This window comes from Alosa sapidissima, chromosome 23 (assembly GCF_018492685.1).
Source record: "Alosa sapidissima isolate fAloSap1 chromosome 23, fAloSap1.pri, whole genome shotgun sequence".
NCBI lineage: Eukaryota > Metazoa > Chordata > Actinopteri > Clupeiformes > Clupeidae > Alosa > Alosa sapidissima.
The window spans coordinates 4,270,519-4,294,848 of NC_055979.1; the positions used below are offsets into that span (position 1 = coordinate 4,270,519).

Consider the following 24,330-nt stretch of genomic DNA (forward strand, 5'->3'; position numbering starts at 1 on the left):
TGTTGTTTTGGACATTACGATTGTACATCTTCTCTGCGTGAGTCAACTCAGTTTCATCGTTGAATGTTGAAGAATTGTTGGCTAGCACCAGAGGAAGAGACATGCAAACATGTTAAGACACGCTCACTATTTCCGCCTAACTGGATATTGAACACTGGCTATAACCACCTTTTTTGATTTGTTGACCACGTCATATTGTATTGAGCATGAGTTGTCTCACCTGTATGTGTCTCACTCCCTTGTCCACAGTTTGAGTTGACCCTAGTGGCCCTTGGCCATGACCCGCGTCCACTGATAAGACGAACCAAGTTTGACAGTAGATTTTGACTAAGTTAGCATATTGCTGTGTCCACTGATGTTTAGTAGGCCTTTAGTTTTCTTAATAGATTCCTTCAATTTTGCCTGTGGGTCTGATTTCTGATTTCAGTCCTTGATTATAATACATTACACTTTGGTCAAATTCAGCACAGTTCTTTTCATGCTTTTCACGTCATACACAATTCCAGACTATATATCAACACATATCTTGAGGTGTATAATTTCATTGGCTGTGGAACTACAATCTCAACAACCCTTTGTCAGAACTGAGGACCTTCAACTATTACCTCTTAGAGGCTTGAGCAAGTTAGCGCACTTACGTTGCCATGGCCTGCCCTTTCCACCATGCTGATTATTACCCATTTACAACACTGGGCTAATCTGTAGTCATATTGGACTGAATGTAATGTGAAGCTATGGCTTGAACATCTGTATTATATTCTATATATATCCAACATGTTTGGGAGAGCGCTCAGGGTTTTTGAAACATTTTACAACTTCTGTGTTGGTTACCATGAGCACAAGCACAGTTAAATATAGCCTAGACGAGGAAGTTGATATGAGTGGTAGCTGTCAGTGGGCAGTTTCCTAGAGGGCCACTAGAAAACATTTCCTGAAAGAAGTCTGTAACCAAGTACATCACAATCTTGATAAAATAGTCAGTGACCTAAGTACACACTCCAGAAAAATGTTGCAGTGAAATAGTAAGAAATAATGTATTTAGTATATTCTGCCTATATCAGATATCATAGAAGATCTATCATTATTATATAGCAACCTCCTGTTTTCAGTGATTTCAGCTTTTCATAGGGGCAATGGGAGTGTTTTGAAATTGTTCTGTGTCAATGACTAAATAAGAGGCATCCTTGACTCACTACATAGGTGGTGAATCATGATATCGGCATGTATTCGGTTCTGAAAAACACCTGAAGGAGCAACACGCTCATACACGATTTGGATCACTCTCATCCTGGGTTTTTTCAGGTCACAGATAATAGTTGATTATTACGTCATAAATTATGTAGAGGAGCTGCATGCAAAACCTTGGCCCTATAGCCAATCCTAAAATATCAGATTGTATGTTTGCAGATGGCTATAAAACCATATTGTTTGGAATGTATAACAGTTCCAGAAAGGTCGCATCTGGGATAAATTCCAATTTTATATATTTAATGTTTCTATGATTGCAGTCACCATGAACTTTGCTTTAGTAGATTTTGGTGGCATCTGCTTTGGATTTTAATTGTCCTGCTCCGATTTCTCCGCACACTGCACAAACAACAAAATGAACACTTTCATTTTAAGAGCATTAGTTTATTTATCATTATCCACAGGTTACCTCAGAAACTGTGTAATTATGTACAAAATCTGGAATGTTGAGTAAATGCATACTGATCACCTCATCTCTAGCTGCTTGCAGACCCACCTCACCGTGAGCTCTAAGATGACTATGGGTCACTCCAGGATCACAAAATTATTGCTGGTTTCATCCATTTAGATTAACTAATGCCAAGGCGAATTTCACCTTTTTAACTTTGTAAAAGTATTTACATTTGATTATTTTTTTTTCTTTTTCTCTCTACTGGAAGAAGCTAAATAAATAAAAAGGAGGGTTTGTTTAAAGATGGCAGACTATTACCACAGGTTTAGGCCCAGATTGTCTTCATCTGTACACATCTGTTGTTTGCAATGAAAAAAAGAAAAAAAAAAAAGATATAAAAATATGACAGTTACAGGAATATTTCCCATTAAAATGATATCTTTCAAAACAAGCATAAACACAGAGGATGCAGTGCCCACAACAAAAAGTGTTAAAATGTTTTAAAAGTTTTTAAAAAAGAAGGAAAATTGGTCACTCAAAATTCAACTTTATATGTACCCCCCCCCCCCCCACGATATGAGAACCGAGAACCATGATATGAGAAACGTCCAGCAGAGTGACAGCCCACGGTACATCATCACGTCATGGGAACAGTATACCCCACCCATCTCGAGTGAATGCTCGCTGAATGTAGGCCTGTTGTGATGTGTGTGGGTGTATGTGTGAGAGATTCTGCATCTGCAGAACATAGACACACAAACTCACAACATACAGAAAGCAGACAGTTCTGTGATGCCATTATGTGAACATAAAATTTCAAAACATTCTTTACCATACTCAAACACGATGCCATTACAAATGTACACTCATTATAAAATCAACAGTGCTTCTTGCATACAAAATAAAAGTTATAATCATCTGATGGTTTCAACATTTGTGAATTTGATCTTTTCTAAGGATTTGTGTGGCCTGCTCTGGAAACAGGCAGTAAAAAGAAAACAAAAAATAACAGTACAAAAATACAATCCCATGGTTTCTTCATGCAGTCAGTTGAGTTGAGTTCAGATCACACGCCACACACCACAGAAGTCTTCACGTTACTGTGGCCTCTCCACAGCCACCTGTGAGCCTCCAACAGCCCGGCTCAGCTTCGCAGGCAGATTGCCTCTCAGTGTTTCACCAGTTCAGCTCGGGTGTGTGTGTGTGTGTGTGTGTGTGTGTGTGTGTGTGTGTGTGTGTAGCGATGGACATGAATGACTCAGCTCGCTCCTCAGGGAGGCTTCTGTGATACAGGGCAGGTTGTGGGGAAAGGCAAAGGAGCTTTATGCAGTCCACTCAAATGTCTTTGCCATTAAAAAAAAGCAGAAAGTTAATTCCTGCAAAGTCTTATAAAATGTAGCCATAAAAAAATGCTGTATCACAACTGATATCTCCTAAAAGTTTGTTATTTGTTTTTGTCTTGTATTTTGTTTGTATGTATGTAAAAATGCTAACAGACATCTCTTTTGTTGCAGGAAAAAAATAAAAGCTCTTGCTCTATTGCTGTTCTAGCCCGTTGTGCTGTGCGTTCTGCAGGTGAGTGAGTATTGCTCAGGTGATGAAGGGCTCATGCCTCCTCCTCTTCCTCCCTGGGTGAGCTCAGGGGTCTTGGCACTTGTCTAACCAACAGTAAAAGTCACAGGAAGCAAGTCAGCGAAGGAGAGAACAGGGGTGTCCTGTCAGTCTGGACCAAGTTTAGCGGCAAGGCAGATCACACGTGTGTGCGTGTGTATGTATGCGATGTTCCTTTGTCCATCACTCTCACATAAAGACATACAGAAGTGAGTTTTGAGAGGGGAAGCCCTTTAGGACCCCATGAGATGGCATAAGACCATTTAGAGCACCCCCAGCCACACACACACACACACACACACACACAGGATACCAATGCATCCAAGATAATTCCAGAAATGGTGGTTGCCTCCTTTCATCAGGCTCCAGACTTTTGACAGACTTTGGTTTTTCTCCCTCACGCCTCTCCTCCTCCTCCGCTCCCTTTTTCTTCTAACATTTCTCCTCCACGTTCTCCTCCTCGTGCTCCTCCTCGCGCTCCTCCCAGCGCTGTGACCAGGCAGGTAGGGCCCAGCAGACAGAAAGCAACTCCACAAACCAAATGGAAGAAAGAGGAAGAAAATAAAATCCCCATCCACGACAATCTCTTATTGCGTACTCTTGAAGTCTCCCATGCTGTATCTCCAGGTGGTGGGAACAGAAGCGGATCAGGTTGAGGGAAAAGGACAGCACAGCTGAGGCGAGACTGAGGGAAAGCAGGTAAGCCGTCGGGGTCGGACAGGAGGGAAGGAGACCCTGGCAGCGTCCCCCTCCGCTCTGGCCAATTCCCAACTTCCTTGCTGTGGGTCAAGTTGTCCAGCGGGGTTCCTTCAGATCGACGTGCCTGTCCTCCGTAAACACATGCGAGTATTCCAACGCTCTCTCGTTCTCACACACCGCTCCACCAAACCCGACTGAAGCCCTCCCTCCGCTCCTTAAATTCAAGTCAAGCTTGTGACAAAGGTATGTGGATGGAAGCAGAGGGAAAGCCTGCCCACTGTTGGTGATCTGCAGTCAGTGCTGAGGGTGAATCATCATAACAAAAAAATAATAACTCAAGAGAGTGTCTCTGTACAGTTGCTCTGCTGCCGACTACACAAGCCGACAGCAATTCCACAGTGAAGGTATCTATTAGGGGTTTATCCAAAAAAAATAAGATCAAAATGAAAAACATGCTCCACTCTCCCATGCGACTGTCCGCACGCAGTCCAGTGGTTTAAAACTCCCTCCCTCTTGTCCAGCACCCGCGGCCAGTGTCTGGACAGCTGTCTCTTTTAAAAACAACGTTGACATTCAGGTTTGGTTCGCCTGGTCCCCCTCTCTCTGTCTCTCTGTTGATCTCCGTGGGGTGCGCGGGTCTATGCGGACATCTCACGGATGATAATCAGGTCCACAGTACTGGGGAAGGTCTTCAGCAGGGACACAGCATAGCTGTGGTCGATGTTGATGAAGCTATAACCGTTGGCCTTAAGGAAGAGAGGGAGAGGAGTCGAGGGAGAAGAGAGGGAGAGGAGTCAAGGGAGAAGAGAGGGAGAAGAGAGGGAGAGGAGTCGAGGGAGAAGAGAGGGAGAGAGGAGTCGAGGGAGGAGTCGAGGGAGAAGAGAGGGAGAGGAGTCAAGGGAGAAGAGAGGGAGAGGAGTCAAGGGAGAAGAGAGGGAGAAGAGAGGGAGAGGAGTCAAGGGAGAAGAGAGGGAGAGGAGTCAAGGGAGAAGAGAGGGAGAGGAGTCGAGGGAGAAGAGAGGGAGGGAGGAGTCGAGGGAGAAGAGAGGGAGAGGAGTCGAGGGAGAAGAGAGGGAGAGGAGTCGAGGGAGAAGAGCGGGAGAGAGGAGTTGAGGGAGAAGAGATGAGAAGCAGAGAGATGGTTAGGGGGGGGGGGGGTCACCTTTAACAGACTGCAGGAAGTAGTGTTAATGTGATACCAAAATTATGACTTCCCTACCATCTCATGCCTAAGTATTTCCATACCAATCGCTATTCAGATACTTAAACAATACTGAAACCACATCAATAATAGAGGTCATTATTGGTAGAGTGCAAAATTTGAGGTTAGACAGGGATTTAAAGTGATAGACAGAGAGGGATAGAGAGCTGAAGGCAGCAGATTACATGATCAGATTATGACAAGTGTGTGTGTGTGTGTGTGTGTGTGTGTGTGTGTGTGTGTGTGTGTGTGTGTGTGTGTGTGTGTGTGTGTGTGTGGTGTGGTGTGGTGTGGTGTGGTGTCTAGTGTAGTAGGTGTTGTGACGGGTGAAAGACAAGCTGCTCCTACCTGGATGATTTTGTCTCCAGGCTGTAGAAGTTGAGATGCAGGGCCTTCTGGCTGAACTCGTGTCACAAAGATGCCCTACAAGGCCAGAGAGCAAATGTCAGTGAAGTTCAGGAACACGTCCAAGCTGTGCTCTGTACACCCAATCATTACTATGCCCTCACAATAACAGAACATCCACTAAAAATAATAAAACCATATGATCATTTTAACTAGGAAATTGTTTGATCAACAAATTCACATACATTTCTAAAATGGTTTTGAATAATTTGAGTGCATCACATGCAGTATATGACATATTCATTGGACTCTACACGGCATACTCGTTCCCATATTCTAACAGGTGTACAAAAATGCCCCATTTATCCTAGTGTCTGTACTAAGGTGTGTACAGTCTGTACTCAAGGTGTTCTGAAGATGAAGACCTACATTATCATCTGGTCTGAAGGGGTTTCCTCGTCCTCCTACTCCTCCTGATATGCTGAAGCCCAGCTCAGGGTTCTTCTCCATCTTCACACGGATCTGAAACATTCACCACATTCACCTTCATCATGTGCTTATGCAATGGCTTTTGGCAGATGCTTTCTCCCAAAGTGACTTGCAACAATAAGATGATCAGTCGTACACTAAAAATAATTAGAATCTCAATGAATGTATAGAGCTACCACAGGTTACTCTATACAACCACAGGTGGCAGTGTGGTGACTCTATAGAAAACATATTGATGTCAATGGGGCATTTTGCCCATGTTCAGGGTGGAAAATAAAAAAGAAAGATTTGCATAAGACAAGTCAAATTGGTGTTTTCAAAAAGAAGGGATCATGGAGAATAAGGAAAAACATATTTAAAAAATATTTGTATATTTCCACAAGGAATTATAAAACAAGGAGTTTGGGTGCTCTGAAAATGATAACCAAAATGATTTTTCAGACTTGTGAGGTCTGCTGTTCAGACCCTGAAGGGATTTATTTTCTGTTCATTGCTTTTTGTGAGAGTGTTTCTACTTATCTCAGTAAGGAAAATAAATCAAGAGTCTATGTTGAGTACAAATATGTCTTCTGAAGGCTTAAACAGAGCCCAGCCAAAAACTCCAATAAAATTTGTATCAACTTTGAGGGACAGCTATGACCATGCAGGATTATCCAGACCAAACCTGACGATTTTGCTACATACTATTCCTATTTATGTACCAGCATGCAAAATTTGAGTTTTACACCCCCTCCCCCTGTAAAACTGGCTGTATCTTGGAAAGTATTGATCTTACATAAGAGTAATTTTACAGTGTGTCTCCTGGGTAACATAGGTACACCTGGTAATTTTTTCAGAATTTTTTGAGACCTAAGTGCATGGGCCCTGGTTGAACTGACGTGGAATGACCCACATGAATTTCTATAGAGCATTTACACTGATAAATAACCATGAACAGCATACTCTTTACCAACCTCAGTTGCTCTTACTGGTCAGAAGCCTATCAACATCTTCACACACACACACCAGCTTGTTAACTTTATCATCTCTTTAACAAGCTTGTTTTTCACACCTCACTAAATAACGCCTCATTCAGGTGCTCATCACCTAAACAGACCCCATTCCCATCTCAGCACAACCCCCACCCCCCCTCCCAACCAACACGTCATTTACACCTCAATGAAAACACAAAGAGGAACTGTGGGGCAATAGAACTGGCAAAGGCACTCTCCACATGGGTTTGGCATACTCAGTAAAACCCTTCGGTGGCACAACGGCTTTGAACAAGTTGTGCTTTTTGAAACCAATACCATATAGTACTTTTAACTTACAGCAGTGTTTCCCATATATTGACTTATTTGTGGCAGCCCACCACAATATCAACATTGACCACCACACAATGATTTTCCAGGATGTACTAAATTGTGCTTAAATCTGGTTAGCATCATAACCACGCTGTGCTAATTTGTTAAAAACTGTTGTATTCAAGTTAATTCTGCAAACCAACCACCACAAATGGAATTCAATTCTCTGGGGAAACCCTGTACAGGGCGTTCAGAACTTTCTGCACAGCTTGTTGAATAAAACCACCTCAAGAACGAAGGTACACTCATGTTTGTGAAGGAGCAGACACACAAACGGGGCGCTTTGAACAGGGTTGAAAACAGTATTTTGACCAAAGTATGACACAGATGTTTTATTAAGACCTCAAGAAATAGTTTCAAATGGGGGTGGGGGAAGTGTAGCTTCAAAATGGTATTATAGTAAGTAGTTTTTGTTATTTCAAAACAGGAATATTTCACCCTTTTCACCCCTCACAATGAATTGGGTTCCTCTTTAGATACCCAGCATGTTGAAAATTGATGAAAAAGGGAATTCATACACTGTGTTACTTTAATCAAAGAAGACAGAGATGCAAGTGTTCTTTTGGCCCATTCAGATGAGGTCATTTGAGAGATAATAGGTTTCAGGAGTTAAGAAACTAATTAACTGGACATTTGAAAGACATAAGGAAAACCGGCAAATATGGGAAGCTTTATGAGGAAAATGGAGAGCTGTATGAGAAATGTCCGTTACGTAAAAAAACGAACACCCAGTGAGCCCTGTCAAAAACAGAAGCATTCCCTGCTAGTGTAGGAGTGAAAGCATGCAAGCCCACTGCTGCAGTGGAAACCCTGCTGCGCCGTAGCCATTTGTCCTTTGATCACATCTAACTGCAAAGCAACATTATCTCACCCTCACACAGACAAGCACCAGCAATAATTCAAATGTTTATCTGTAACTATCCCATTATGTTAATTGAATCACATACACTCTCACTAAGGACATCTTAATCAGAGGACCACCTGCCTCAAAGGGATGTCTTTATAGTACAAACACACCTCCCCCACCTCCCACCATGGAATGACCATCTGCTTTCATCTCAACACACAATCAGCACGCACATTCTCAAGCGCTTATCACACACACACACACAAACACACATGCACACCTCCTGTAGGATCTCGTGTGGAGCGTGTGGTGGCGCCTGCGGATGCTGGGAAACCTTCATCATCAGGTAGTCGATCAGCTGTTCCCGTGAGGGGTGGCGCGCCATGCCGGGCTGACCACACGACATCTGGGGCCGCCCGTTCATCAAAGGCACCTGGACGACGTCACACGCACAGATGATTAAAATGAAATGTCATATCCTCCAAATAGATGAACTTCACCATGATGTCTTTACACACACAGTGTACACAGAGGTAAGTCAGTCATACATGAACATAGCTAATCAGTAGTAATACAGTGGGTGCAACCATAACCTACTTTAACACATCACGACCACCAGGGGGCGTATGGACCTACTTTCACAAGTGCCCAAGGCTCTAGTGCTAGTGTCTGGGAAACATCACATGGGATCTCTTAATTAAAGCATCTGGTGATTACAAAGACTACTAAGGCTAGGGGTCACAAGGTCTTGTAGAACAACAATGCTTTTAAAAAGCCTAAACAAATAAACAGAAGCCCATTAACTTTCATAATACCTCTCTGCAAAACGTGCACACATCGTGAAAGTGCTTTACGCCTGGTTTGGGAGAATAAAAAAGGAAAAGTAGAGCAACACATTCTTTAGAGTGCTTCTGTAATCTCATCATTCCCGGAGCCAGCTATTTTTAATGGCAGCGAGCGGATGTGCAGCCTACTTTCGTTAATACACCTTTTTGCGGAGAGCGCGCGAGGCCTTGGGGGTACTCCGTCCCATGGGAGCGCTGATTCCAAGTCTAATCTCACCGCGCCTTAATTACAGCTCATTAATCACTGCAGGAGACGAGCTTTCGCACTGCGTTAGCCTCACAAGGCTTCGCTGTCAGGCAGGCGGGGACGGAGATCAGTGGTGAAGGTTGTTTGACAACGCAACTCTCTGGCTTTCTCAAATACAGACCATCAGATTACGTGAGCGCTCGTGCACAACTCAATTGAATGGCCACTATAGTGTCTGAGCACTAGTAAAAAAGATGAGAAAGACAAGTCGAAAGACAAGTCCTTACTTTTCTCTGTGGGTCGGAGGGGTATGCTGGGGGCCCTGGAGCCCAGAGGATCTCGTCCTGCTGGGGGAACAAGGCTCATGTTAGCAACACACTGACTGGGGACTTCCATCTCATAAAGAACATACCAAGGAATCAAGAGAGCGCAGTTCCATCCTGCTGTCCGAAACATGATACTTAAACAAATTATAATTTATATCAAACCAACATTAAAGAAAACTGAAAACAATATTCAAAATATATCTTTTAATAATAGGAAAATGTTGGCCAAATTTCCCTCAGGATAAATATAATATATATCTATCATACAGTCACTACGATATAGTATCCATCAACACTTTAATTCCTTGTTCAGAATGATAGCACTGCTGACCTTTTCCATCTTCTTTGCCTCGATGTGGCGCATCACGTGGTTTCTCCAGTCGGCAGGCACCCTGCCCCCTCCAGCGGCCATCCCAGCCGGCCCGTCCAGCAGCGAGTGCTCGGACTTCACCCGCGGACCGGGCCTCTTGCCAGGGCTGCCCTGGGCGTAGCCGAAGTCACTGACCGACATGGTCCTCTCGGGCAGCTCGTGGGGTGCGGGCCGGGCGCTGTGTGGGCGCGGCATCCCGTGGGTGCCGTCCATGCTGTAGGTGCGGGCCGAGAGCGGACGCTGCTGCCCGGCGAGGCTGGCGGCGGCCAGGGGCCCGCGGGGGCCGGCCTGCAGGTCGCGGTAGCTCAGGTAGTCGCCCTCAGGCACGGCCACGCGCCGCGGCTCCCCCATGGTCACGGACGCGGCCGAGGAGCTGCTGGTCTGCCGCTGGACGCCGCTCCGCTGGGGCAGCAGCCGGGGGTCCTGCTTGGCCCACATCTGCTGCTGCTGCTGCTGCTGCTGGTGGTGCTGCTGGGGTGGGGGCATGGGGTACGGCGGCGCCTGGTTGCGGTTGGAGTAGTTGGTGTTGGCCAGCGAGTGCTGTGGGGGCATGTAGGCCTGGTCGGGGGGCACGGGCGTGCGCGGGGACCAGCTCTCCTTGGGCATGGCGCTGCTGGCGTACTGGACCTTGTACTGGGGCGGCGGGGGCCGGGCGGAGACGGGCGGCTTGTGCGCGGCGGCCGACAGCAGGTCGGAGGACGAGGCCGAGGAGCCGGGGTGCACCTGCAGGGGCTGGGCGCTCAGCAGCGACGCCGACTTGGAGCGGACGATGCTCTGGCCCTGCGCCCCCGCCCCTGCGGGCAACTGCCGGCCGGCCGCCGCCTCGTACATCATCATCCCGCCGTCCGCCTCCACCGGGTAGAGGCGCATGCCGCCCGCGTCCATGTTGGCCACGCTGTGCGACTTGGTGACGGGCGGCTGCGGGGGTCCGCCGCAGCGGCGCTCGGGCGACAGCTCCTCGGTGCTGTAGGAGAGGCCGTGCTGCTCGCTGGCCGTCACGCCCGCGCACGCCGTGCTCGCCACGCTCTCGTACCGCGGCGGCGACGACCGCTCCGTCAGCCGCTCGCTGGACGGCGTCTTGGACAGCTGGTTCCCGTTCTCCAGGTTCTCCAGGGAGGCGTTATTGTTCCGCGATAGGGTCAGTGGCGCGGGGGTGTTGTTGTCGGGGGCCATCTTGGCCACGTTCATGTTGATCTGGTCCCACCTGTTGTAGGCCTGGGGCACGCCGTTGTTCATGCTCTTGTCGATGAGGGCCAGCTTCTCCTCCATGGTCAGATCGTAGCCGGCCATGTCGTGGGCCTGTGGCGGGTAGCCATGCTGGTTCTTCAGCAGAGTGTGCAGCGCCGTGTCGGAACCATTGTAGTTCTGCAGAACCGAGCCGCCTTTCTGCAGCGTGTTCAGGTTCTCATCCTCTGGCCTGCACAGAGAGAGATGGTGGCATCAGGAGTGTGCGTGGTGGTGGTGGTGGTGGGGAATATGTAGTAGTGTGTGTACATGGGAATATGTAGAGAGGTAATTCAGGTACAGTAGGAGTGTTTGAAGAAACAAATGTGTATGATTGGTATGTATGTAGATGTCTATGGAGCTGAATTGTGGATGAATGTGTGTGTGTGTGTGTGTGTGTGTGTGTGTGTGTGTGTGTGTGTGTGTGTGTGTGTGTGTCTGTCTTTGTTACCTGTTCTTAGGCAACAGGTGCATCTTGGCTTCCTTCTCCGGGGTGCAGAGGGAGTTGTCCTGGCTGCTGTCGGTCGTCAGGGAGACGGAGTCAGACATGCGCGAGGGAGATGAGCAGTTGCTGTTGTTCTGGTTGCTGTTGGCAACCGTGTCATCGAGGAGCGAATCAGCATCCTTACCGTCGTCTGCTTTAGCCAACACAGAGGTGTTCAAATGATGTCAACAAAGATAAGAAGACTAATAATAAACTCCCACTTCCCCACTGCTTACACAAGAGCAATTACAGCAACAACGACTTCAGTACCAAAGCCTGCTTTATGCTCGTGTAAAAACACTGAGGTGTTCTGGCAAATAGTTCACCTTCACTGTTGGTGTATACCTTGTCCTTGCTGAGGGCCAGGATATTTTTGGTTTTGGTGTGTGTGTGTGTGTGTGTGTGTGTGCACACTGTCTAAATGGGAGCATTTATGTCCTTGCTGAAAGCTAGGAAGTTGTGGTGTGTGTGCGTGAGTTGTATATTGACAAATACCTCCCTTTCCCTTGCTAAAAGAGTAGTTCTGTGAGTGTGTAAGAGTGTGTGTGTATGCATGTGTGTGTATGTACTGTGTGTTGGGTACCTTTCTTGTCCTTGCTGAGAGCCAGGACTTTGGGCTGGTTGATGGAGATCTCGATGAGAGGCGGCCGCATCTCGGCTATCTTCATCTCCTCCTCCTCTGACGACAGGTCCTCGGAGTCCTGAGGGGACGCAGAGCACAGAGGTCACCCTCTCCCCCGCCACACCCACACCATGCTCCACAGCAACTCACTCAACCAGAGCTCAAACGGAGGCCTCTGGCCCAGTCACTGCTTGCTATGTGGCATTTTTTATCTTTCCCCCTGAGGCTAGAATGCCTTTTGGCCGTGTTTATTTTTGAAATGCATAGGGGGTAGGGGGCACAAGGTTTAATAAAGTGGCTCTCTAGAATGGAGTGGCACTCTCCACAATCTGTGCCATGAAGACTTCCCAGTTTTAGTTCACCATACGCCCACACACAACCAAACCGCAACACACCTCACACACAGTCACAGGAATAAAATGAAGCTCTACTACTCCAGAGTTCTGTGGAACTATGTATGAGAGACGTGCAGTGAACCCAGTGGATGACTTCATAACATAGGCACTCACAAGTTGAATTATTTCAAGAGAGAGAGAGTGTGTGTGTGTGTGTGTGTGTGTGTGTGTGTGTGTGTGTGTGTGTGTGTGTGTGTGTGTGTCTCTACTGATGCTACCTCCAGCGTGTCCTCATGGTTGATTGTGGCTCGGGGGGCATCTCCAGGGTTCATGGGGGTTCTGGGGGTGCCCTGAATGTCCGTCATCTCCCTGGGGGTCTCGCTCACCGCTGAGGCTTCCATCTCCACCGCCTTGCCATTGGGACACGGCCCCTCGATCACCTGCACAGAGGGGGGACGGGAGTGGGAGCCCACTATATTAGTCACAAGGTCTGGGACGGTTTCCATGGGAGAGCTACCAACAGTCTAAAGTAACCAAGACACTGTTCCAGTAATGACCTCATAGATCGCAATAGCTCCGTTTTGTGAGGAATTTCACACACATCCACTCTTCTACGAACAGCAAAGAAATACTCCATTTGTATATATAAAAGACCATTATGTTACAAATTGAATATCTTCTTGTTTTGCAATATTTGGCAAGTGGGACCTTCAAGTTCTCCTTTAATTACAATGCCAAGTATTTTAAATTAGGTTCGAATAAAATAGGAGATCAACAAAAAGGAAGTGTATTCTTGGTGCTCCTAAAGCAAACCTACTCTGAACAACTTACTACACGTAAACCTTTCCTTGAAACTCTTTCAAATCATACCAGTTCTTCATTCTGACAGCAGGTCCTGTGGGCTGCCACTACCATTCTAGAGACCATGTTCTTTCTCTTCCTCTGGGTCGTACCACATCATATCTCCCATGAAAGGAGAACACATTATCAGGAGCCTCCATCAAAAGTTTTAACTGTGGGCAGCGTACCAGCGTTTCCTCTTTCAGGGTAAGATTAAAGATGCATTGACGTGCATTTCCTGTTTGACCTCAGCTTGCTGGTGTCGTCATCCTACAAAGATTTTGCCTGTTTATCACCTTATTACAACATTACCTCCTGGAACGAATCACTTGTTAACCTCTCAGTTGCAACACATTTAACAGCACAAACAAGTCTGCCTTGACAGTGAAGCCAAACGGAGCTGCCTGGACAGGTGCAGCTATGGACATCAGCCCGGGGCAGAATATGTGTTGGACAATGAGGATGGTGGAGTGGACAGTCCGATTTTGCACATGGTGAGAATGTTCTCTTTTACCCAGCATTTTCACCTGTTTATCAACTTCAATTGTTAATCAACAACTTTAACATCACCTGTGAGAATAAATTCCCTATGAACCCCTCAGACATATTTTCTGGTAACGATAAAAAGATTCAGCAGAGTGTCTTGATATATGTTGATATTTTAGTAATTTTCACAAAAATCAAAGCAAGATCACTTCCCACTATTTTTGATGGCGAATTACAGAACTACTCAGACACATATGCACAAGTCTAAATGCAATGGTGTACGCCACATGCGTAGGCCACTAATGTACATTCAGTGCAGGTGCATATATCAGCTGTCAGTGTGGCTAAGGTGAGACTGACCTTAACCCCCACGTCCTGCAGGCCCACGTGGTTGACCCCAGCTGGACGGCCCTCCTCCCCCGACTCCTCCTCCTTCAGACGGTGGGCCACAGACTGGGCAGTCTTCACCATGTTCTTCAGCTCGTCGGGGTATGGCGTTGGGTAGCGCTTCAGATTACCCTCCTGAGGACAGCACACACACACACACACACCTATTACTGATGGTCCCAACAGAAGTTATGCTCAGTTGGAAATGCCACTGAGGTTGGCGTGGTAACAAAAACGGCTTGTATTTTCTGGCATAAGAGGCTCTTCTGAGTGCAAGTGTTATCACTTGTGTGTGTGTGTGTGTGTGTGTGTTTTTGGCATGTACAGCTCGCATGTCTAGCCAAACAGACTGAGTCATGAAGAGCTGTGAGACAATCTGTGTGTTTGTGTTTGTGCGTGTGCGTGTGTGTGTCAGACTACAGCCAGGAGCATGGCGACACTGCGTCAGGACAGGAGTGAGTCATGACTAGCCCTTTGCCATATGACATTTGACATATCTAATGTCAATGAGAGGGCAGGGCGTCCCAGTTCTTATCTTGCGCTTCAAAAGGCATCTCCAGATTGACCCCACTGAGGGGGCAATCCAGGCCTCATCAAAGGGTGCATGACAGACTAAGTGCTGACGTTGACAGAGACACAGGGCTCAAGCGGGCTTAAAGCTACGGTTTGAAAGGACAGCCCCAGAGTAGCCCTTTCTCAGAGGCAGGGGTTGAAGGTCATGGCTCAAAGTGAGGGCCAGTCATGTAGTATGACTCCAGGTTGTCCAGCTAACTCAAAAGTTCAGAGGGGTCACAGAGGATGATTATCTATGGATCAGCACTGTTATTAGCACTGTGCTTTCACTGTGGGTTATTAGCACTGTGCTAACATACTGTTCAGTCCCACATCTCAGGCACGTATCTGAGAGACCAATATGTGGAAGCACCCTGCCGGCTTGTGTGTGTGTGTGTGTGTGTGTGCTAACTTAGGACAGGGCAAATAGGGCAGGTTCGGCAATAACTAAGGCATGAAATGTGATGTGCAACTACAACCACAAAGTCTCTTAACAACAAACAAAAAAGCAAAACAAACAAAATTAAACTGACCACTGAACCACTTAAAATCACCAGAGCAGATCATTCTGTCTGTTGCATGAAGTAAACATCCTGATGGGGTCAGCTTTGCTTTTCTTGACTCCACTTTAGCCTCAAAACAGCAAGTACTTAACTGAGCAGCCGGCAACGTGAGCGGCACAGTGATTACAATAATGGATCAGGCTTGGACAGAGCAGCAGGGTTTTATCTTCATTCCATCTGATTTGAATTTCACTTACCGTTGCCAAAATCCATAATAAAAAAAGCTTTTGATACTTTTAGCAATAGTGATTAAAATATCGCTTGATTAAAAACGTCTAAAAAACACAAGACAAGACCACTGACGCAAGCCCCACAGCGGAGTTTAATGACCGGCCTCCCTGCTCCCTCTCAGGGAAACACAAGACGTTCTCAGGGGCCGAGGGGGCACAGTGTCCACTGGTCAGGTCCTGCTAGCACGTTACACCTGCCACCGTCTCATTAACCTATGAAGCGACCCGGCTTTATGGACTCGTCTCGGGTTTCATTAGCCAGCCAACGGATACGTTTAATCCACTTACGTTCCATTAGCCTATGAGCAGGCGCGCTGCATCCACTCGGGTTTCACTGACCAATGAGGAGCCAGGCTTGAGCAAGGTAAGTCTCAATGATGAATGGGGTCATGACAAGCCAGCAAGGCAACGACCAAACAACCAAACAACCAGTGTTAGTCAACAAGGTCACAACCAGACCACACAGAGGAAGTGTGTGTGTGTGTGTGTGTGTGGGGGGGGGGGGGGGGACAGAGACAGACAGAGCAGAAATGAGAGCAGCAGCAGGGAGGGAGGCTGGAGTGTGTGGTGTTCATGTGTCTTGCTCACTAACTTCAAAGATGAAAGAACACAGCAGAGAAAAGAGAGTGACAAGGTAGTGTGTGCGTATGAGCGAGAGATAGAGAAAAAGAGAGAAAAAGAGAGAGAGAGAGAGAGAGAGAGAGAGAGAGAGAGAGAGAGAGGGAGGAAGGGAGAGATAGAGAGTGTGTGTGTGTGTGTGTGTGTGTGTGTGTGGGAGAAGAAACGGACCCGTGGAGGTGTCTCCCTCTCGTCCTTGTCCTCGTCACATTCGAAGGCCACTTGAGCGCGCTGCTTCCTCTGCTCCTCCCACAGGGTTGGGTTGAAGCTCTCGCTGTCTGAGTTAGGCACATCTGACACACACACACACACAGTTAGCCATGGTCTGTCACAGTTACCTTTGATGAAGTCCCTTAATCTGCTGACGCCAGCTACAGCGGTTAAACAGGCAACTAGAAGCCAACCACACCTGATCTCATAAAGTGCTGTTAGTACAGAGAGGCGGAGATTCTCCCTACGGCTGTGTCCATCTGGTGTGGGCATAGGACTGCAACCAGTAGCTTGAGGGTGATTAAAGCAACACCAAAGAACTTTCCCTCTGTCGCACACGCACGCTATTTGTTTATCCAGCACCGGCTTTGCAAATAACGATGTCCACAGACAAGGTAGAATATGTTGCACGATTTATGAAAGTATGATGTATTGTGACATCAGATGCAAGTCAAATTTGTAGTTTAAAAAAAAAAAAAAAAAAATGTCTCATTCCATCGAACTACAGATCCGCTACCCGATCTGGCAAACTTACATAGTGCGGTTATAGCCGATAGAGGGCTGTGAAGCGAATACAGAAGTGCCGTTCACCCTGTTACAAGTTGATGAACCACTGAAACGATTTTGGAAACATTATTTTAAAGTACAAAAAACTCTTTGGTGTTGCTTTAAGAACTCTAACAGCACTGCATGCTCGACTTTGCTGTGTACTACATAAAAGCATTCAGTTTGCCATGAGCCTAAAGTTTGCAAAACACCCTCAGGAAATGCACGTCAGTACTAAAAGGGAGTTGCATTTGGACTTGAACAACATTTGTGCACCCGCCCGACAAAAAAAAAAAAAAAAAAGCATTGGCGTGAGGGCTTTAAGATTGATGGGGGCCCTACAGAAATGGCACTGCTTTTTTTCCCCTCTCTGTCTGAGTCACCCACTCCAGCTGTTCGAGCCGTTGAGAGCCGTGCGGAAGAGGAGCCGGTGCCAGGCGGCCGCCGTGCCCCTCCACAGGAGTTTAACAGCCCGCGCCGTTGCCAGGCAACAGGTTAAGACTTTTTAAATCGTTGTGCCCCTTTTGGAATTCAGTGACGTTGGCATCACAGACAGGGGCCCTTGCGGTGCTGCCCCCGGCAACAATGAGCGCTTGTTTTTAAGGAGCAGAAAACACACACACACACACACACACACACACACACACACGATGACACGACAAAATGAGACATATGGGGACGCGCACACTCGTTCGCTGGCCCACTCAGACGAGAGGAAGTGCAGACAGAAGCTACAGTACGACCCCACTTCCTCTTTTTATAACCACTCTCCGTTTCAGACATGAGTGCAGGCGTCGCAGCAGGAGGAAGGCTGCTTTCTACATGACTGACTCAACTCCACACCTCAGCCTCCTGGATAAGCCTCTACCTCCGGAACACTGCCAAAGCGCTCACCAGAGGCAAAAGCCCAACGGAGAGTCGCTATGGTGACAGGCACATGATTACTGCAGAGACATTTTAATGAAATGAATGAATGCATTCTAATGTATTCCACATCTAGACACCACCTGATGTCTACCACCATTGTAGATAATAGACATGCCCTAATTAAAAGGCGTCTGTGGCCAAGAAGCAGACTTCTTCAAAAGAAATTAGCATTTTGATTGTGCTGAATCTGGATTCTGGAATTTAGCTGGAAATTATCATATCCAGGTAGTAGCTCCAAGAGGTAAATCACTTTGTGGAAAAGTACTCAAGGCTTAACGACAGCAGGTGTACCTGCTGCTGCTGCTGCTGGGAATGATGGTGATGTGATTCAGAGTCTGAGTCAGGTAATGGAACAAACCACTCCCAAACATCACAGATGGGGTTGCATCTGGCCTGGAAGGGGGGCTGCGCAACATGATCTCCTCACCACTTCAAAAGGTTAGAGGACAGTGTCTGCCACACCGTTATAGTCATCAACAACACCTCTAATACTGTTTATTTATTATCTTGAATACACCTTATTTTCTCAGGCGATTTGGATAGAACCATTCTACTCTGTATTTGCTACATAGTTCCCTGTGAAGGTGGAAGATGGTGGGCAAGTTACTCACATTCCTCTGCTCTGGGCTGCTGGGGGAACATGTAGTTGGTGAGAACCGTCTTCTGCGTCTCGGGGTCCTCCTCTTTCTGCAGCGGGATCAGCGCCTTGGACTGGACAAGAGAAGTAGTGCTGATTAGACACGTGGCCATCAATACCAACGCCATTATGTCATCGTTTCTCGCAAGCTGCATCCAATCACCAATAGTATCTGTGTTCATACTGCTGAATGCATCTACCAACCTCATTATTCCATAACATTTCCTACCATAGACAGAGAAAAATGATAACTTATTCTAAATTCTAGTCACTTACTCACTTAATCTTTGCCTGGTGATCTCTGAACCGTGGTCTTAATCAAGTTCCGCTGGACTGGAAGACTGATCTGAGGCATGAAAGCCCAGAGCAACTCAAACAAGCCCAAACCTGACGAGCTTGACGCACTATGCTGCCTGAGGAGCTGCATGCCTTGCTCAGAGGAGAACTCTTGGTTCCCGAGAGGAGCCATGGACACAGAGAGAGAGTTTTTGGGACGGCCTTGACTCCTCTCCATGCCCTGAAGTGGCCACCCAAGCGTGGTGTCTGTGGCATATGGTCAGTCTGGCTCAAACACAGGCCGATGAGTTCTCTCTCGCTCACTTCCGGGCAGTTCCCAGTGGCGAGCTTTTTACCGCTTGGATAACGCTAGGCTCCCTTGCCAAGCCGCAACATTTCCCAACCATGATTTTTGGCAGGATACCTCCACCAAAAAACATGGGAAATCCCATTCTGACACAACCAGCAGTGTTGTGCTTTTCAGTTTCCAGAGATTAGTTAAGGGGAGATTTCGCAATATTGCCCGGATCTCAAATCTCAACCTGGGAGCTCGGACATTCCTCATGGGGCTGTAGCCAACAGTGACAAGTGAATTAAGCTATCAGTCAATCCTAAGTATACATTAATAAATGATCCAATGAAAACCTGCCATGAGCATACACCAATAAAAACAATACAAGCTACGAGCCAATGAGGAAACGGCTATGAGAAAAACTCCAATGAGGAAACGGCTATATGAGTCAAGCAACAACACAAGGGGGGAAAAAAATGAATTGACCCGATATCCAGTGAGAAATGGTGATGAATGAACCAAGAGATCCAAAGAAAAGCAAACATGAATAACGCTTTTGTGCCAATGAGAAACAACCATCAATGAAGCTATGAACCAATGATGAGAGCAAATCAATTATAATTCTGAAAGCCCTGCTTGGGGAGAACAAAGCCTTCTTTTCTCCTGCGGCACAAATCTCAATACTCCCTGATACTCCTCACGGAATGACAGCAAGCTCAACAAAAGCAGATTGTGTCCCACTGATAATGTCAGCTGGCACAATAGTCATCTGCTTACATAATACCACTGGTGTGAGCCTGGCTTGATGAAAAGATTAGTTGAAGTGTTTGTGTTTGTGTGTGTGTGTGTGTGTGTGTGTGTGTGTGTGTGACCACTGGGGGAGGCATGGATGGACTCTGTAAAAAGGTCAAAGGTCACATTCTCATCCTCCTATCACCCTGCAGAGGGAACTGGGATGGTGGTGGAACAAACAGACAGAGGATCCATCAAGTGAACAGTAAAGGCACTCTGCTGTGGGAACTGGCTCCCAAACCAGCCGTTAGCAAATCCTCTCCCCGTCCCCCTGTGGCCAGTTAACCAGTGCCGACTCCCGCAGCACCGACTGCGTTCATTTATGAGCCCTCGTAAAGCCCGGCTCCGGAGCTAGCTGGCCAGCAGTGACCATAAAGCTGCTCTTGCAGCAACAGGGACGATAGTACTCAGTGCAGGTCATCGGCAGTGAGGGACAGAGAGGGACGCTACCACAGGTGCCAATGGACCGGCACAGATCAGAGCTCATCAGCATGACAGGGTGCAGGTCTTACCTGATTCTCAGACAGCCACATAGCGGTCATCAGGCTTAGCTTGGTGAAAGTGAAGGGCAGGTTCTTCAGCCTAGAGAAAGAGAAAGAGAAAGAGAAAGAGAGAGAGATTATGGAAGATATAGAACAACCTGATCTAACCCCAACTGAATTATTATACACATGATACACCTTCTACACACGGATATCTCCCCATCCTATCAGTCCTGGTCACAGTAAATGTGTGTGTGTGTGTGTGTGTGTGTGTGTGAGCTTACTTGTTGTCACTGAGGTTGATAACCTTGAGTCTGTGCATGTCACCCATCTCCTCAGGCAGGTGCTCTAGCTTGTTGGAGTGCAGGAAGAGCACTGTGACCTTCTTCCAGTTGCCCATCTGTGAGGACACACACACACACACACACACACACACACACACACACACACACACACACACACAAAGAGCGAGAATACAAATTTGAGCTTACCTTCACATAAGTGGGAATGGAACGCCCCCCCAACCCGACCCGCCCCACACACACACCACTAACAACCCCCCTCCCCCCAACCACATGCACGCATGCACACACACACACACACAGCAGCCTTTTTCCATCTGTCCCCATCTGCTGCATACGTGGTCAGTCAGCCTCACACACACACTGACCTCTGGGGGCAGCTGGGACAGGAAATTGTGGTCAGCGGCGAAGGTGCGCAGGTTCACACACTGTCCGATCGCGCCGGGCAAAGCCTCAATCTCATTAAAACTGCAATCCAACTCCTCTAAGTTAGCCAGCCTGTAACACAAACACACACAAACACAGAGAGATAATGCTCACTCACTCTTTTGTCGTTTTAATCACAGCGCTAGTATTCTATGTGATGTAACGTTTGACAGAGTACAGATTTAGACACACTTGATAAACTAGTTTAAAAGAGACAAAGCGGTGAATGAACAGACAGTCTAGTCCACACAGACACTGAACTGGCTGGATCAGTTCAGGCTTCATTCATTCAGGATCTCTTCCTCTCCACATGTTACCCCATTGCGACCTTGCCTGCCTTTGTGAAGGTCAGCACCAAACGCTCTCCAAGCTTGGTCATGTGACGGTGCTTAGCCGAGCAGCCAGTGGAGATAATAATGGTTGATTCTTATATAGCAGTGTGTAGGCTTTGAAGACCACTCCAAGCCCCCCACCCACCACTTTCACTGTAAATCCCAGTGAGATTCCCAGTCTCCACCCCGACCCTGACCGTTTGAGCAGAGCCGAGCTTTGCTTTCCTCAGGCTCAATGACCCGACGGCAGGTTAAGCGGGTAAGAGGGCGCTCGGGGCTAGATGACCGAGGATAAGGACGCCGGTCTTCCTCATGCTGCTGCGCCGAAGCAGATGTGGACCGTAAGCCTGTGGCCAGTGGCGGCTTACAGCTGCCGAGCCTCGTCGCCATCCTGCCTTTAAACCCCCTGCGCCTTCGGATTGCGTCTTCAGAATGCATAATGTGTACATCCATTATTCATGCACTCAATGCAGTGGGTGGAGACAAGCGAGTCCCCAAGCAATGCAATCTCAAATGCATGGAGATGTATGCGGGCGCAAACATAAAGGACAATTGCGCTCGGACAAACGTGGGGCCCAGGCTGGACATTTTCTCGTGGTCACAATGTACAAAGGAAGGCGATCCATGTATAGAAGCTCTGCTCCTGAGATCTCCTCAGGTCCAACACAGATGAAAGGATGACGGGGCGAAAAATGAAATAAAAGATTAAATATGTTTAAATCAGCATGCTTTACAATCCAGGCGGGGATTAAAAGCACATCCCTGGTAAATCATATAGAAATAATCCGCTCCCGTGGCCTGTCGTAATCTGGTTGACTGGGATGGGGAGGAGACTGGGCAGGTGGGTAATTGCCATGTTTGCAAATACCCGTCTTTAGGAGAAAAAAAAAAAAAAAAGCAAAAAGCTCAGAGAAAACACCTTTTGTAAAAGGTCAACTCGAAAGCAAAAAAATAAATACATAAAAACAGATGTAAATCCCACAGCCAAAGCCAATGGGAAAACAAACACACACACACACACACACACACACACACACACACACAGGCCTAATCCTAGCGTGTGGCTCCACAGTGTCGAGGGCTTCCCCCTGTTCCGTGAGAAAGCGCACACAGTCTGTCTGTGCCGAGACCCAAATCTGTCTGCTCTCCCCCAGAAGCACCGGCTCTGCCAGATGGCCTGGGCTCTCCTCTCCTCTCCGGTCCATCCCTCGATCCTCTCCTCTCTGGTCCATCCCTCTATCCCTTTCTCTCCAGGAGAGGCAAACCCAGAGCTCAGCACTGACTCAGCAGATTAGGTTTGGGGGGGAAGCTCACTGCTAGGGAACGGAACACTCCTAAGGGACTCCTTCACCAGTCTGGGAGTCCCTCACCTAGTTCCGTGTGTGTGTGTGTGTGTGTGTGTGTGTGTGTGTGTGTGTGTGTGTGTGTGTGTGTGTGTGTGTGTGACCAGCAGAAGCAATCTTTTGTGAGCATACTCGAGACATGGTGAAGCATCTGGTATGGGTTTGACTGAGTGAGGGAGGGTTGTTGAAGAATATGTGACTGGTGTTACAATGTGTAAGGATATTGCATATGCTTTTAAACTTTAACTTAAAAAGTTTAATTTAGGGCTTAACTGACCTTCACTCCGCTAGAGGAGCGGGGGAGAGACAGCAAGGGTAGGGAGAGAGGGAACTGACCGGAGGTCAGACGCAAACCAGGTGCCCATGGCCAGAGGCCACATGTGTGGTGCAAGACACACTCCACCGCTGTGGCTTGCACTCCCCCATATCTAGAGCATGTCTACATGACCGTCAGTGAGTGAAGCTTGGTCTGATTGATGTGATGTGATGACCAAGCTGACCGAGACTCGCTAAATCAGTAGAGAATGAAAAGTCTTGCAGTGAATTTAGCTGAACTTCAGCAGGCATGTTGAAACGAGTGAGTATGAGCGTGCTAGTTTCGTTGTGTGTGTGTGTGTGTGTGTGTGTGTGTGTGGACTGAGCAGATGGCTGTTGCGTGAAATCACTCACCCCCCTACGGAGTCTGGGAGGTACATGAGCTGGTTCTCATCCACCTTCAGGGTTGTCAGCTTCTTCAGGGAGCCTGCACAACAATATTTAAGAGTCACATTCTGTAGTTTCCACTGCTGATGAGTAGCTTGTGTGAGTGTGTGTGTGTGTGTGGCAACATGACTCTTGTAGGCAAACAGCAGAGTGTTGAATGCATCACAGATGGCATAGTGGTGAGATTTAGGAGACTTAAGCCTCCTGTGGGTGAGACTTCCTCTAAGACAGTACTGACCACAGTGGGAACTTTGTGTGTGTGTGTGTGTGTCTGTGTGCGTTACCTATAGATCCAGGCAGTTGCGTGAGGGCGTTGTTGGATAGCAGCAGATCCTGCAGGTTGTCGCAGCCCGAGATCTGCTCGTCCACCATCTCAATGTTGTTCTTGGACACGTCCAGGTAGGCTAGTTGCTTCAGGGTACCAATCATCTACAGGCACACACACAGATAAGACAGCTCAGTAAACACACGCAAATCAGCACACCAAATGCACCAAGAAGAACAGCAAGCAAACACATACACACACACAAGCTCTCTAGACACAATGTTCTGTCCCTCTCAGCCAAAAGCAGCACAAATAAGCAGTGGAGCGCTCCAGCACTGGGAACATTGGGACACAGCAGAGCAGCACTCTGCCCACTTTTAATGAGTCTCATCATAGCTGGACTCAACTGAATGCAATCAGGACTAAGTGCGCCTCTGTGTGTGTCATATATATATGTATGTGTGTGTGTGTGTGTGTGTGTGTGTGTGTGTGTGTGTGTGTGTGTGTGTGTGTGTGTGTGATTCCACTGATTAATCAAGCTGCTGTCTTTAAGAG

General features: G+C 47.4%; 1 protein-coding gene across 1 annotated transcript in view; it reads right to left on the reverse strand.

Moving 5' to 3' along the window:
- Positions 1-1,609: 1,609 nt before the first annotated feature.
- The window catches only part of LOC121698982 (erbin-like), a 25,660-nt gene continuing 2,939 nt past the window's right edge, over positions 1,610-24,330 (reverse strand). The window contains exons 2-18 of the mRNA XM_042081547.1: positions 23,795-23,939; positions 23,478-23,550; positions 21,076-21,205; positions 20,690-20,805; positions 20,436-20,505; positions 18,538-18,637; positions 16,415-16,536; positions 14,254-14,415; positions 12,846-13,007; positions 12,194-12,311; positions 11,578-11,764; positions 9,864-11,319; positions 9,494-9,550; positions 8,455-8,607; positions 5,925-6,017; positions 5,499-5,573; positions 1,610-4,695 (exon numbers count right to left, since the gene is read on the reverse strand). Of these exons, the coding sequence (XP_041937481.1) occupies positions 4,588-4,695; positions 5,499-5,573; positions 5,925-6,017; positions 8,455-8,607; positions 9,494-9,550; positions 9,864-11,319; positions 11,578-11,764; positions 12,194-12,311; positions 12,846-13,007; positions 14,254-14,415; positions 16,415-16,536; positions 18,538-18,637; positions 20,436-20,505; positions 20,690-20,805; positions 21,076-21,205; positions 23,478-23,550; positions 23,795-23,939 (3,327 nt within the window). The 3' untranslated portion in view covers positions 1,610-4,587. The remainder of the gene's footprint in view (positions 4,696-5,498; positions 5,574-5,924; positions 6,018-8,454; positions 8,608-9,493; positions 9,551-9,863; positions 11,320-11,577; positions 11,765-12,193; positions 12,312-12,845; positions 13,008-14,253; positions 14,416-16,414; positions 16,537-18,537; positions 18,638-20,435; positions 20,506-20,689; positions 20,806-21,075; positions 21,206-23,477; positions 23,551-23,794; positions 23,940-24,330) is intronic.